Raw genomic sequence first — 15,416 nt, 5'->3', positions numbered from 1 at the left:
AACGTGATCGTGAAACGTGTTATAGAGTATTGTGCAACAATACCAATGCACACTGTTGACTGTGAAAGGGGCTTTAGCTGCCTTAATTTGATTAAAACTAATATTCGAAACAGGTTGTTAATCAACCATGTAAACAATTTGTTAATGATTAATATTGAGGGCCCTGAAAGTGCATTTAACTTTCAAGAAGCATTTGTAAAATGGGCAAATATGAAAGAAAGGAAGATTGTTAATTATAAACCAAAATGTTTTGATAAATAATAAATGTGTTTTTTTTTTTTTTTTTGTTATAGGTATTCTTTTTGATATTCTTGTACATTAAGCTATTCTTTGTCAGATAACTTACAGTACTTGTTTGATATAAAGTAATTTTATAAGCCTAATGGCATTTTAGCATTTTGCTAAAACTTTTTTTCAGATTTTAGCTTTTTTGCTAATGAATTTTTAGACTCAGCTTAAACCCTGATGCTTATACAAAATAATTAAAGAAAAAAAACTTAAAAATAAATTTCGATGAAGTATCATGTCCTCTCAAAATGAAATTATAATTTTATTAAACTTTTATAACGTTTATACAAAAATTGTAAAGCAGTTTGAAGCAAAGGAGACAAGAACTAGAGCAGACGCAAATCGCGAAGCTTTTTGGTTGTGATTGGTCAATTCATTTTCATGTGACGTCACAGTACCCTCCACTTTGGATATTCATGGGCAAAATTCTGTATTCATGAAATTAAAATAGTTCTTCAATATTTTGATAACTGTCAATTAATGGCCTATTATATTTTGGAGAACTTCGTGAATTTATATTTCCCAGGCAAGATTAAGTTCTATTTTGGAAGATTAAAACTGCCACTCGAGTGTAGGAACGAAAATCAGTTTAGAACTGCATTTCAGTCTTCGACCCACGGACTAAAGCTCACCTTAATGTAAATTCTGTGGTAGACCCTTGATTCCATAAACATCTGGCTATCCGCCAATATCCTGTAAGAAATAGCATGAACACAATATCAAATAGATATGGAAATGCAAGTCCATTGTTAATGATTGAACTTTTTAAATGGCTTCACTGATTGGCATGGCACTTTTCCCCTATAAATAGCTACAATTATTTACTTTATTCTGCAATATTTTTCTTACACTTAGATTAAATTGTTTATGGGCATTATGCTTTTATAAAGGGAACATATTTGAGGGTACAAGGGTTATATTTTTTTATAAAGCATAATTATCTAATTTTTACTTAAGTAAAGTATTGTGTTTTAAAAATTGGTCTAGTATTTTTTAGCCTTGAGTAAATGTGTTTGGCATTTTTCTATGCTTACACACAATTTCTTACTAAATAACAACCTTGCATTATAATGTCTGTTTTCATCAGGATGACAAAGGTCAAATATATTCAGGTGTCAACAGTATGTATGTGATATAGTATATTTTTATCCGTTTTAACTGGAGTTTCAGATATAAGCATGCTCTATGAATTTTTAAAAAATATTAATTATACTTATCTAAGCTTTTATAGCCAATGCTTTTTGAATTGTTTGAAGCTTTCTGATTATTAAACAAACATACAAAAAAAAAAAAAAAACATGTAAATTATTACCATGTTTTCTTTAATTTCTTTCTAATACAAAATTTATTCTTTGTTTTCTTCTAAATACATTTTTTTCTAAATACAAAAATGTACTTTTGGGGAAGAACCTCTCATGCAAAAGTTGAAATTAAAACTTTAACTAAGTGAAATCCTTGATCTCTATTTGTTTTAAATTTTTGTATATCTAAAATGTTTTCACCTTTTAGATGATTCAGTATATTTTTACAAACAAAAATATTTATTTTCTAGCTCTCCACTGATCACTTGGTGGTTGTTGCATTAAAAAATCAAGTATCCAAATATTTGGATCAATATTCAGCCAAGATCATTGCGCCGAATCATGATAACAACTTTGTTTGCTCTGTCAATAAGATGCTGGAAATGATAAATAAATCTGAAACAGCTGTTGGATGTGCAACATGGATTATGAACAAAATGCCTTCTGGTACATTGTCTTAAGTCTTTTTCAAAATTTTTTAGTTTAAAGTAGCTGTTATAAAAGCATTTTTTTACTGTACTTGTTAATTGACATTGATTTGATTGTTTTGGACGAAACTATATTTTTATATCTCCATATTTGTTTAATTGAGGATGAGGATATTGGTATAGGAAATTCAGGAGTGGCAGTATTTGAAAATTTTAATGTAATGTGCTCAGAAAATTTAATTCAATTCTATTTAAAAATGTGTTTTGTATCATTTAGTAAACGATGGTAAAAATATATGATAAGAATAACTTCATTGTCATTAATTTTAATATCTACTTTTATTAGAAATGTTTATAACATTTAAAGAACTTGTAACTAGCAATTTGAAATCATAATTTTATTAAACAGACATCGATTTAAAAATTCTTGTATCAGCATATTTCTTAAAAGTCATTTAAGTTAAGGATTTGTCTATTTTAATTGAAAAGCTTTAGAATCAGAATTTTTTTTCAAAACCTTATTTAAACTGAAGACTTGAGTACTTCAATAAAAAAAATAAAAAAAACTATTTGAGCAACATATTTTTTAAAAGTAACTAATCAAGCTACAATAGGGAACCGATTATCCGGAACGGTCGGGACAATCGCTATTCCGGTTTTTTGGTTTTCCGGTTTTCTGATTTCCGGATAACGGGTTCTGTACTGTATTACAATTTAGGAAATATGTTTAGATGAAACTGAAAATTTTTTGAATATGTTAAATATTTACATTTTTTGTAAGCAGGTGATACTTAATGATTACTATATAAAGTAAAATAAACAAAGGCAAATAACTTTAAATAATCAATAGCCTCTGAGATGTTTTGTACCCCTACCATTAAATTTATTTCGGATAATGCATTAATAAAAAACATATGCCCAAACTGGTTGCAAAACAACTCAATCGTAGAGAAAATTTTTAGGTAACTAATTCTTTAATTTGCTTATTTAATTGGCTGATATATGTCTATATCCATAACAATTAATTATTAATCTTCTGACAGTAATTATTTATTAATTCATACCCATTATTTAAACAAGCAACAAAATTATTTTGATTTTAAATTTGATTAATTGACTAATTTTACTAATTGGTTGAAAATCAAAAAAAATTCAGCAAGCTGTGATTGAACTCATTGGAGCGTTTCTTAGCCTGGATTGTCATTGCTTCGGCAGATATCAAAAGCAAACCTCATGTGTTCAAGTGTATCCAGGATTCGTTTTTCTTTGTGTGACAATCTTATTAGTCTTAACTTTGAACAAATCTTGTGATAATTTTACAGTATTTTTTTCATGACGTCAAAATCTGAATAATTTTTTCTTGATGTTTTTTTCCATCACTCTTCTGAATTTGTTGAGTGAATTTTGGAAGCCTAGGCATAACATTAAATCATTACCCATGTGTTATTTGCTACTCGGTAGTAATATATTTTTTTCTGATTAGGCTTGGGTTCGGTTTTGAAAATCAATTCTATTCTTAAAACTCTTTTATATAAGTTGAATTTTTTTCTTTCTTCTTTTTTTGGGGGGCAGGGGTGTTGTAAAACAAATGAGATAACATAACATTTTCAGAAAATCCCATTTTCTAGTTAAAATCTTGCTATGAATCTTTTTAAATATTTCTCTTGACTTCTTAGCATTTTTTAATTTTTGAATTTTTTAACTTTTCAAATAGGTGGAAATAAAGTAATTTTTGCAAAACTTGCTGTAAAATTTGCTCAAAAATGGTATGCAGAGTCACAAGGCACAGGAAGTGTAGAAGAATTAGTGAAGAGATTATCATCACTGCTGCAATCTTCAGAGATTGAGAGAATTCTATACAAAAACAATTTACCATTAGAAAAAAATTTGCCACTCACTCATACACCAGCTCTTTTGGTTGAGCATTTAATTGAAAACTACACATTCAATCTTGATGATAGTACAAAAAGTAAGATCACTTTATTTATGTAACATATTTTCTTGTTGTATAAGTTGACTTTTTGGACTATTAAATCATAATGAGAGTTAGAGAGTCAACTTGTACATCAGTCATATATCTTGACTCAAATTTTGTTTTATTTATGTAACATATTTTCTTGTTGTATAAGTTGACTTTTTGGACTTTTAAATCATAATGAGAGTTAGAGAGTCAACTTGTACTTCAGTCATATATCTTGACTCAAATTTTGTTTTCCCTTAAAACGATAAAAGTTGCTTAGCTTAAGAAATTTTACCTGGTTTGCAAGATAAATACAAATATAAGAGACAATACAAATATAATTATAATGAAAGTTAACTTATAAAAGTTTTATGTTTTTAAGTTTTATTTATATTTTTTAATGTTGACATACTTATGCTTTTTAATGTTTACATATTTATGCTTTTTAATGTTTACATATTTATGCTTTTTAATGTTTACATATTTATGCTTTTAATAATTAATTTATAATTTTAAACTTATATTCTTAGCTAAAAAAATTTACTCGATTTGTAAGATAAATATAAGCTCGAACAAAGTTACACAACCATGAAAATTATTATTACACCATTAAAGGCTTTACATATAATATAGAACTTTTTACTATATACCATAAATATTTTGAGTTGGATATAGAAATAGATTTAGAAATTTTAAATGTTTTAATGCGTCAACTTTAGACACTTTACAGCAGAGGTCTTCAACCCTATGCCCGCGGGCACCATGGCGCCCGTCGATCGGTCTAGGTGCGCCCGGTGCTTGTGCCCAATGATAAAATATTTCAGTTTTCCATTTTTCCCTAAAGTGCTATGCAAATTTTTTTTTTTTTGCTTTTTCAATATTGGTGATAAACACATCCAAAATAGAAATCGCCAGTAAAACGACCTCCATCCCCCAGATATAAGCACAAAGCATTTATTTCATCATTTTCTCCCAATAATGAAGGGATTGCCAGTGAAATACAATGCCAAAGATCACACTGACTTTATTTTATATATTTTATAAATAATTTTTATATTTCGTATGTTTTGCAACCATTTAGTAATCATTTATTTTGCACAAGAATATTAATACTAATTATATTCATATGTAAAATTAATTTTTAAAGTTAAATTTTTTGTGCATTATATGTAGTGCGTCGTTCATCGATCGTTGCTGTAGAACTGGGCATCTGAGGTCTAAATGGCCCTTATGTAGTGCGTCATATTACCTATGTCTACTAACTATAAATTTATCTTGAAAAAATAAATGGTGCCCGCCATTCAGCCAATATAATGATACTTGCTCTTAGGTACAAAAAGGTTGGGGACCCCTGCTTTACAGTATGATTTCAATTGATTAAAAATTGGTTTTTCTATAAGTCAGAATTGAAAAGTTGATTTATGTACTAAATGCATGCAAAATCCCACATTTTGAAGGGGAATATGTAATTTTTTTAGTTTATAACATGATTTTTTTTGCTGATTAAATTAAAGCATGCTGAGGCTAAAAATTTCATTTTTATTTCACTTATTATTTTTTATTGCTATTGAAATATCTGTTGTAAGCAGTAATGTTCTTGTCATTTTTGTTGTTTAAATTTCTGATCTACAAATTTGAGTTTTATCTAATTTGAAAATATTAAAACTGCAACAAATTATTTACATGAACATGTATTAAAACAATCTTTAAATTCATATCTTTGATGTTTAAAATAATAAAAAAATTGGTATAAGAGGCTTTATGTTACATATCTTCTGTAATTTTGGATATCAATTGCATGACAAATCATTTTTTTTATATTTTAATTAGATACTGTATATATTTTCTTTTTATTTCAGTTTGCAAAGCTGCTATTGAAATATGCACTCTTGTTAACATGAATTTTAATGATGTAGTTTTGAAATTCATTTTTAAATGGTTAAATGATTCCCAAACACACTCCACAAATTTAGATGAGGTATAATTTTGATTATTATAATCTTATTTCTTATTTTACTGACAATCATTTTTGTTTATTTATAACTTTTATCAACAATTTAGTATTTTTAAACTTTTTTTTTTATACTCAAAAATCCAAATATATTTTTTATATTAATTAAAACAAATAAAATAAAATTAAAACGAATCATCCAACCAGAACTATTCTTAAAATTGCCTTTTTTGAAACTATGAGGACATCAATGTTTGCACTGCATTTAGATTTATTATTCAGAATAGTATTAATGTATTCAGAATGTATTAATATTATTTCAAAATTGAGGGTAGAATTTTATAATTTATCAAATTATCTAAGATGAAATGTACGCTGAATTTTTTTTATGGATAATCATACTTTGCACTTATTAGCTACCCACCCCATTGTATCGTATACTCGGGTCATTTTGACTCATGGGTAGCTATCGAGAGTTAATAAAGGAAAGCCTAGAATTTTACTTTGATTTGCAGAAGAATTTGAATAAAAAAAGTTCACAAAATCAAAGTTCTGCTGTATTGCTCTTTACTGTATTCTTTAAATTCTAATACATAATCCGATAATTCATATTAGTTTTTTATTTAGTCATTTGCTCATTTTGATTCTCCTGGACCAAAAATATGTAATAAAGACTCTGTGGAAGATAACAAGATTAGGTAATTGTTTGTATTCTTATGTTATTAGTTTTCTTTCTTTTTTAGATTATTGTTATTTTAAATCAAGCTCAGTGATTGCAATTTTTGACTTTTCGTTTTTATTTAGAATAACAAATCTACTCTTGGGTTTACCAGAAAATATTTTACCATCCATGCGACAGAACATATTAAAGGTAATATATATATAATTTGTTGCATTGGAAAAATTCAGTGAAATTGATATGTTATATGAATAACATATACATTTTAGTTATATGAAGTAAAAGACTATCTTAACAACTATTCATAATAGATGAAGTTGTCATTACTTTGAACTTGTCGTAGTAAGCAAATATACATATTTAATGTTAAAATGGAATAACAATACTTTAAAAAAAAAAAAAAAAAATAAGAAGTAATATTTTTAAAAACCACGTTTTTGTAATGGAGAATAATAATTTAAACAAAAAACGTGAGGAGCGTGAAATACATAACAGTACATATTTGTGGATGTGGCTGTTCATGTGTATGAGTAAGAAAATGTGTATACACACTGTTATGTATTTCATGCGCATCACGTTTTTCGTTTTTCAAACTTTTGTTCTTTAATTATTTTCCACTACAAAATTGTTGTTTTTAAAAATATTACTTTTTATTTTGATTTTTTTTTTGTACTCACTTCTGAAATCTCATTTTTTTTCACTCACTGTACACAAAACTTTTCAACTGACATGTTACACTAATTTGAAATAATCGAATTGACAACGAAAAACAATCGCGAAAATATTCATTTTTCTTTAATTTTATTTTACTTTGTATCACTTCTTTCTCTTCATTTTCATGCATTGTCATCCAATTCTGAACTATGTGCCAAATTTGAAGTCTGTAGCTAGTCGGGAAGTTAGCTTAAAATCGATTACGAAATTCTGCCCGAACGGACATACACGAAGGCAAGTTGATATAAACGTGGTAATAATGAAATAGACATAGTTACCTCTTTCTTTTATTTTGAGCAGCTATTTTTATTGAAAATATATATCAAGAGTAGAATACTTTTGGCTGCAGATTGTAGACTGAATTACATATCTCTATAATTTAATAAAAGGCAGACATGTCTATTACAAGGAATGTTTTAGCAAGTTTCAAAATTGCAACACGTTCTTACAAGTAAAAATAAAATTAAATGTACTACCTTTCAACATCAATTTCTAAAGTGAATGCTGATTTTAACAGTAAGTTGTCAAGAAGGAAAACAAGGGGGCAATATAGATATGAGCCTGGTAGCAGAAACCTGGCAGCTGATGTTACAGATTGTCACAACATGCGTAAATTATTTTCCACCTCAGATCTTTTTAAAAAGGGGAGAAAAAAACTGGGAACGAAAAAAGATTTTGAATTGAAATACTGAAAATAATTAAAAATTAAAGGAAAAAGAATAGATATTTTTATCTTTATTTATGACAAAAAAGTGAGGCTATTTTTTAGAAAAAATATTAACACCGATGGAAGACATTTTAATGTTCATTTTCCAGTTATTCAGGGTGCATAGTATTTTTAAAAAGTGCTTAAAGCTGCTTATTTTCGATTTTTAAAAGCCCTTAAAGGAGCTTTTTTATTGAGTGTTTTTAAATGGTACTTAATTTTCCCTTTTCAAAAATGAGAATTTTTTTCCTTTACCATGTATTATGCAAAAGCGAGGTTTTCATATTGTTCTATTCAGCATTTTCACGAATTATTCAAACACAATGCATTTTGGCGTACCGTTGTTCCATAGCGTATGAATGCGCCAATCATTTTACATGTTCAATGAAATTCTTGCGGGTCTGCATGTGCTTATACTGAGCTGGATTCAGTGGGAATTATTCTTGCACTATCATGTGCAACTCTGCTGCATTTTACAAGAGATTCTCAATTTCTGGATTCATTTTCCTCCCTCTGAAGTTGAACCGAAAAATCTCTATCATTTTATGGTGGCTAATGTAATGAACAAAAAGAGTTCTTTGTCAGAAACTAGTTATTTTATCTTGAAAATTATTTTGCATTTTGTTCATGTATATAGTGCTTAAAATAATTTTTGAAGTGCTGAAAAAGTACTTAAAAGGTGCTTATTGTTTCTTGAAAAATTTGGCTACACACCCTGTTATTGTTCTGTTTATTTTTCTGCCTATGGTAAGGTAATGTATTGTATTTGAAGAAACTTTAAACAGACGCAAATCTGAACACTGTACATTACAAAGCTATGAATTCCTTTCTTTCAAATGAAAGTTGAACCATTCATTTTTCTTTATTGAGCTTAGTATAAGCATGTTTTTTTTTCTCCTTTTGCGCAAAACTAAAGTATGATTGCATAAAATTGAAAATTAAATTTAAATGATATGTAGCTTTTATATTTAATTTTATTATATTTAATATTTTAAAATTGTGCTAAATATATGTTAGATTAAGCTTAATTTTACAAGGTATAAATTTTCGCTGATCTGTTAACATACATAATTAGAATGCCTCTATGGCCGAGTGTTAAGAAGAATTACTAATATTTGAATTAATCTATCACTTTAACCACACTTTCAAATGTGAATGATACTCATGAGGCATGAAGTTATTATAATGGAAAGCAACCTATTTTTGATGCACTTTATTTCTTAGCAGAACTAAAAAAGCATTAAATGCATATGAAATTTAATTATTTCCTAACACTTCCTAAATTAAATATTCGCTTTCGAGATAGACATAAAAAAGATAGGCTTAATTATTCCTCATGCTTAATTTTGCTTTGTGTTTATGACAGAAAAAGTTCTAATTATCATTTGCTCACTTTTATTTATTTTTGTATTGTATTGAATCTAATTGATGATAATCATCAATATGATATTTTTTATTATTGAATAAAAATGTTTTGACATTTTTCTTTTTTTCCCCTTAAACACTTAATATTAAGAAAATTCTTTTTTCTGGATTTGCCATAACCTGACGATTCTGGATATGAAACTGTCCACTACATATATTCCGAAAAATTTTGAATTTTTGTCCATTTTTTATGTTTTGTGAGTGCCATTTTGCAGTATTTAGCTACCTATTGCTAATACTCGACCAACGAAAAAGTTTTTTTGTTGCCGATGCTCATGTAAAATTTTGCAGAACTAGCATATCTGATTGTATGTCGACACCCTCTCTTTTTACAATTTTTGTTTTATCCTGTTTCTTGTTTTAATTTTTTAGTATACTGAAGAGATGCCAACCTACACTAGAGCAAAATTTGTGTTTTGTTTGGCTTCAGTTTTTGGTGTAAATCAAATAGCTGACCTCCTTGGATTACCACCGGAAAATTTGGAAGAAAACTTGATACCTACTTTGTGTTCTGCTGAACTGCAGCAGTTGGGACTTGCATATCCTCTTCATATGCTAAATAAGTGTAATAAAGTTGAACTGCTACAAAAAGTACTGACTTCTAACTCCCACAACACTGATGTAAGTATTAGATTATTTTGGTTCATTATCTTAACTATTAATTAACGCTTATTGTCATAAAGGATGACCATTATTAAGCTTTATGAAATGCAAGTGGGAAACTTGAAAAAGTACTGAGTGCAAAGATTTTATGCAATTTGTAAAAATAACTAGAAACATACAGTATGCAAAAAGAAAAAAAAAACACCCTTAATTGCTTTTGATTTAGTGATCGGATTTTCACGTACTAGGACTAAATTTTAGTTGTTAGAGAGCCTAATGTTACGGTGTGTAGAGGCACAAACTAACTAAGCATATTAAACAGTGATCGTTTTTATTTATAAATAGTATAGTGTTGAATTCATTTAAAATACTTATAACTAATTTTACATACAAATGGACTAATTGGCATGGAGAGAACTTACCCATACTGATATTCAGCATTAATGTCTCTGAACCTCTCGCTACTCGGTTCTGTTTTCTTTTTTTAATGTTTTCTCTTCAGATCTGATGTACTATACTTTTTGTTTGATAAAACTGTTGCTAAATTCTGGAAAGGTCTCATAAGAGATCAAACTTATAGACTATGGACTTGTGATTAACCCTTTTCTAACACATATTTTTTAACACTTTATCAACAGCGTTTATTTATATTTGTTAAGGTTTTATGTACTAATGGAAGTTTCCACAGTAAGGTTAAAGTAAAGGAAGTTTTTCAATCTAATCAATTATTTTGAAGTTTACGATATATTTATTTAAAATGTTTTATTGTGATTCCAAATTTAGTGGCAATAAGCGTCACACTAAACTCAAGTCTGCTAATTAATTAGTGCAGCAAATGTGTTAATTTACAAAATTCGACACAGAAATGTGCTTTTTCTGACTAAACATACTTTTCTTTCAATGGATTTAGACTTCTTATATTCAAAATAAGAGGAGTGGCTGTAATCTGGATAATATAGTCCCAATAATTTGGTTTGGAGAGCAATTGAAAGTTTGTGTCCCTTAAATGTTAATTTTATTTTTTGTGTATTTCACCATATCTTGAGAAATTTTTTAAGCAAATTGAAACTTTTTGTTCTGAATTATAAAATTAGTTTTCCTAAAGACAATTTAATGCAAAAAATAATTTTATGTAATTATGTATTGGTTTTTTTATTAATAATGAATAATGGAAAAATATTGAATTGTAGGGTTAACAATTTTTCCCATCATTTTAAAGAATGTAATTTTAAATGGCAAAATACAAAATTTGAAAGATATTGGTGGAATAATTATCAGGTTATTCAATTTTAAAAAAGTTGTATGTTTGAAATTTGATTTCTGTAATTCGCTATACATATTCAGTATATGACATGTTTGATGTACTTGCAATCTATGATTATAATGTGACTCAGGTGAATAACAAACTTTTCCTGCACTTGGTAATGGTTTGTGATATCACAGTTTTCGTTGATCTGTTGAAAGTCATTTTTTTTCTTCTCACAGTCGGTCATCGTTTTAGTAATTTATTTAGTTAATTGTGTTTCGTATTTCATGCTGACATGGTATTTATTGTACACCCCAAAAACATCTTTACGAGTTTATTCTTTTCTGAATTTGAATTTTTTAGGCTCTGGTGTTTTGTGTAAGATTGTGCCAGGAACATAATATTTGGCATGCTTCTATTTGGGAGACAATTCTTCAAAGAATGCTTGCAAAATCAATGGTTAGCAAAATTGGTTTGTAATTTCAATAGTTTTTTTGTAGTACACATTTCTATTGTACTAAATTTTTGCTTATGGTTTTAGTTTAGTTTGCTCCGAGAAATACTACCTGCTACACAAGGACGATTGATCCACTTGTGGAATAATAAGATATTTATAAGTGCTTGGAATGCAGTATTCTGTGACTTATTAAAAATTGGTAATAATAATGTATTATAGCTTTCTTTTACAGTTCATAAGTAATGACCCATGGGTTGCATATAATGATAAATTGTATTAACAATAAACTCCTTTATTTGAATAAATTTAACACTGTATTTAAATCAATGAAAAAAAGTTCTAATAGGGATTTAATTAAGTACTTCTATTAAGCATCGCCAATTAAGTATTTTATAATGTATAAAGATATGTTTGCTTTGAATTTTAAATATTGAGATTAGAAAAGTGGTAAGGAAAAGATTTTGAAGTTATGTACGTTAAAATTCTGTGAATTTTTATTTGGGCATACCATTCCTGTTTTCAGATTTATTAAAGAAAGAAATTAAGAGTTGAATTTTAATTTTTTGCTGTATAATATGAAGAAAAAGTCTTAGTTTTGTTATCATTAAAATGATTTTTTGTAAAATTTCAGTGTCTTAAAAGAAGCGTGAAACGTTAAATTGTCAATTCAAAAATATGTTCTAAGATCAAATTTCTTTATTCATGCCTTAATTTCATTTTATTTATTTTGTCATTCCTTTTTAAGTTTAAACATCAAAATTTTTTAATTTATTTTTAATTGTATTGCAATTTAAGTAAATATTTTATTAGAAATTTTTTTAATTTTGGATGAAATTCTTATAGATTCTCAAGATTCAAAGTACTTGCTTTCAAAAGTTTACAAGACGCTATTGAGGTAAGTACCATTTTCCATTACACTTTTCACTTTGTGGGACTAATCTGAAATACTGTTTTATTTTTTATAATTTTAATTTCAAAACGTTTACTACTTTTTATTCATAAATAGCAAAACAAAAACAAAGATTACAAAAATTATTATTTTGACCCTATTCAGATTTTTCTAGTATTAATGCTAATAAACATATTTAAAGTATTAAAATAAAAGAGGCTAAAAAGAAATTTTGTCAAAAATTACCTTCTTTTGAAATTAAATTTTAAAGGATAAAAGGAGAGTTTTTATTATAAGTTTTTTGTCTGTAAAAATTATATGAAAAATATTGGACTTTTCTTTTTTGCAATTTTAGAAGTATTATTTTTAGACAATTAAAAATTTATTTTTCTAAGCTTCTAATATCATTTTTAAGGATTTTTTACTCTGTGTTTTAGTTTTTCAAATCAGTGTTTTGGTTTTTATACTTTGGTTTTTGATAATATAATATTTTTTGTAAGAATGTATATAAGCCAGATTTTTTGTAAGAATATTTGATAATATAATATTTTTTGTATCTTAGAATTTTTTAAAGTCTAAAAATCAGTAAAGTTTTTTTTATTGCAGTTTTAAACTTTATTGATTAAAAAATAACTCTTGTAAATTATTTCTGTTAAATTTTGTATTTTCCATTTTTTTTCTCTATGTATTCTAAGTAGTTAAGATGATAAAAATTAAGATGTTAAGATAAGATAATAACAAAAAAAAATTAAGATAATAAAAAACATAAAAATATAATAGAAATAATAATGTAAAGTATGAAAGTATAATAGAATACAATTTTTGACTGGGAGAAAGTTATTAAAAAATTTAGTTATATACATTCAGTTCAATTTTTTTTTAAGAATATATTTTTATATTACTAGATCTATATCTAGAAATTATTTCTTCTGTTATAAACTATTAAGTTACTAGACTTAAAAAGTTAAGATTTCAAATTTTACATTGCAAAGTACTGGGGTGAAGTAATTAGGTGAATTCATGAAAACTAAAATTTTGCGAGTTTAAAGTCCTCTTCAGGGAAAAAAAGAAGAATCCTATATACTTTCTCCTAAAGGGTTTAAACGGGTGTGAAAAATACAATATTGTTTAAATGTTTTTATTTAAGTTTCATAAACTAATGTTTGTCAGTTACTCAACTTTGAAACATTTACTTTGCAATTGTAGTGTCTCTTAAAACGATTCTCTTAAAAGCTTGCAAAAATTCATTAAAAAAAAATTTACGTTTTGCAAAGGTTGCAAAATGCTTGTTGCTGTGATTTACTGGCCAAATTTTAGCTGAAAAATTTTTTTAAAATTTGAATAAAAATTTTATTTAATTAAAAATTTTTTTGACATTCAGTAGTTTTTATTCAAAACAAATAAGAGATAACAATCATATTTCAGTAATTTTATTATCATATTAGTTCTGATGTACTTTGTTTTGCCCCTGGCTTATATTAACATTTGTTTACATTAAGGACTTATTAATCTGAAAAGCTTATTTCCCTGAATTTTTGAAATTTCATCAAGTCAATTATGAGACTTTTCTCTTTAAAGTAATTTTTTCTGTTTTGTTTTAGGTGTCCTTGTCCTGCATATGTAAATATTGAATATGTAAAAAGGGAATTAAAAGGTATAGGGCATAAAATGAATTCTAATGACTTGAAAAGTATTGAATCTGCAAAAGATATTTGTACAATAATGCTAGTAAGTATTTCATTTTTTATTTTATTTTTATTTCTCCCAGTTTTATATAACTTCAACTTCATCTCTTAGTGTGTTAATTACTCATAGTTTTTGTAATTTTTTTTTAACCTTTAATCAGTTTAAGTATGAGTTTTAATAAGAAACATGTTTTAAGATACAGTAAGACCCTGCTTAACGCGTAGGATACGTTCCATCAAAGTAGAGCGTAATGCTAAACAGCGCTAAACGAGGCTATCTTAACATGTAAATAATGAGGTTAGGAGAAGATAAATAGAAAATTGGTTAGGTATTAAATTTAATAATTATGTTTTTTTTTAATGAAAATAGAACCAAACATTTATTTCTTACAAAAATAAAAACAATGTAAACGAATATACGTACTTATAAAAACAAATAAAATTCTAAGTCAGTCCATTCAGTCTATTTTGTGTTTCCAATTTTCTGCCTTTTTGTCAAGAAGGCATCTATTGTAGTTTGTGTTTTCTTTTTGCGTTCTGTTAGAAGTTGTTGATAAGTGGATAAAGCATCTGTAACACTCCGTCTTGCTTTTGAACTCCTGACAAAATTTGGATCATTTTGAACAAATTGGTCCATAATTTCAGTTATAGTGGCCAAACTACTTTTTACAAATGCCATCGAAAGTTCTTTTTGCTCTTCTTCGAAATCACTACTATCAATATTTTTGTTTTCTTCTTGCTCAGTTAATTCCTTGAGCTCATCATTAGAAAGGCTAGCTGCTGTTTCTTGAACTATTTCTTCGACGTCTTCCACATTTACCTCATCTAAGCCGGTTTGTTTTGCTAATTCCACTATTTCTTCCACTATTTCATCCATATCGACAGAGTGTCCAATGTCTTTGCTCTTACTTAAATCTGCCAAATGTTCTTCCGAACTCCTTTCAAAGATCTTTCTGTTATCTCATTCCAAAAAAGGTTTATGTTTTCTACAGCATTCATGATATTGTAGTTTTTCCAAATTTCTCTTATTGATTGCTTCTCTTCTCCGTCTATTTTGTCAAACATCTGCTTTAATGTTCGCCAC

General features: G+C 27.1%; 1 protein-coding gene across 1 annotated transcript in view; it reads left to right on the top strand.

The window, feature by feature from the left end:
* rod (kinetochore component rough deal) overlaps positions 1 to 15,416 on the top strand; it is a 101,697-nt gene that overhangs the window by 84,234 nt on the left and 2,047 nt on the right. The window contains exons 43-52 of the mRNA XM_071178661.2: positions 1,841 to 2,036; positions 3,732 to 3,986; positions 5,837 to 5,955; positions 6,556 to 6,626; positions 6,733 to 6,799; positions 9,825 to 10,073; positions 11,665 to 11,760; positions 11,843 to 11,957; positions 12,602 to 12,653; positions 14,249 to 14,375. Coding sequence (XP_071034762.2) covers positions 1,841 to 2,036; positions 3,732 to 3,986; positions 5,837 to 5,955; positions 6,556 to 6,626; positions 6,733 to 6,799; positions 9,825 to 10,073; positions 11,665 to 11,760; positions 11,843 to 11,957; positions 12,602 to 12,653; positions 14,249 to 14,375 — 1,347 coding nt within the window. The remainder of the gene's footprint in view (positions 1 to 1,840; positions 2,037 to 3,731; positions 3,987 to 5,836; positions 5,956 to 6,555; positions 6,627 to 6,732; positions 6,800 to 9,824; positions 10,074 to 11,664; positions 11,761 to 11,842; positions 11,958 to 12,601; positions 12,654 to 14,248; positions 14,376 to 15,416) is intronic.

This window comes from Parasteatoda tepidariorum, chromosome 6 (genome assembly GCF_982258835.1).
Source record: "Parasteatoda tepidariorum strain Cologne lab strain chromosome 6, Ptep-v5.0, whole genome shotgun sequence".
Taxonomy (NCBI): Eukaryota; Metazoa; Arthropoda; class Arachnida; order Araneae; family Theridiidae; genus Parasteatoda; species Parasteatoda tepidariorum.
Note: the sequence above shows the minus strand (reverse complement) of the source record. Positions and strands in the feature narration are given on the sequence as shown.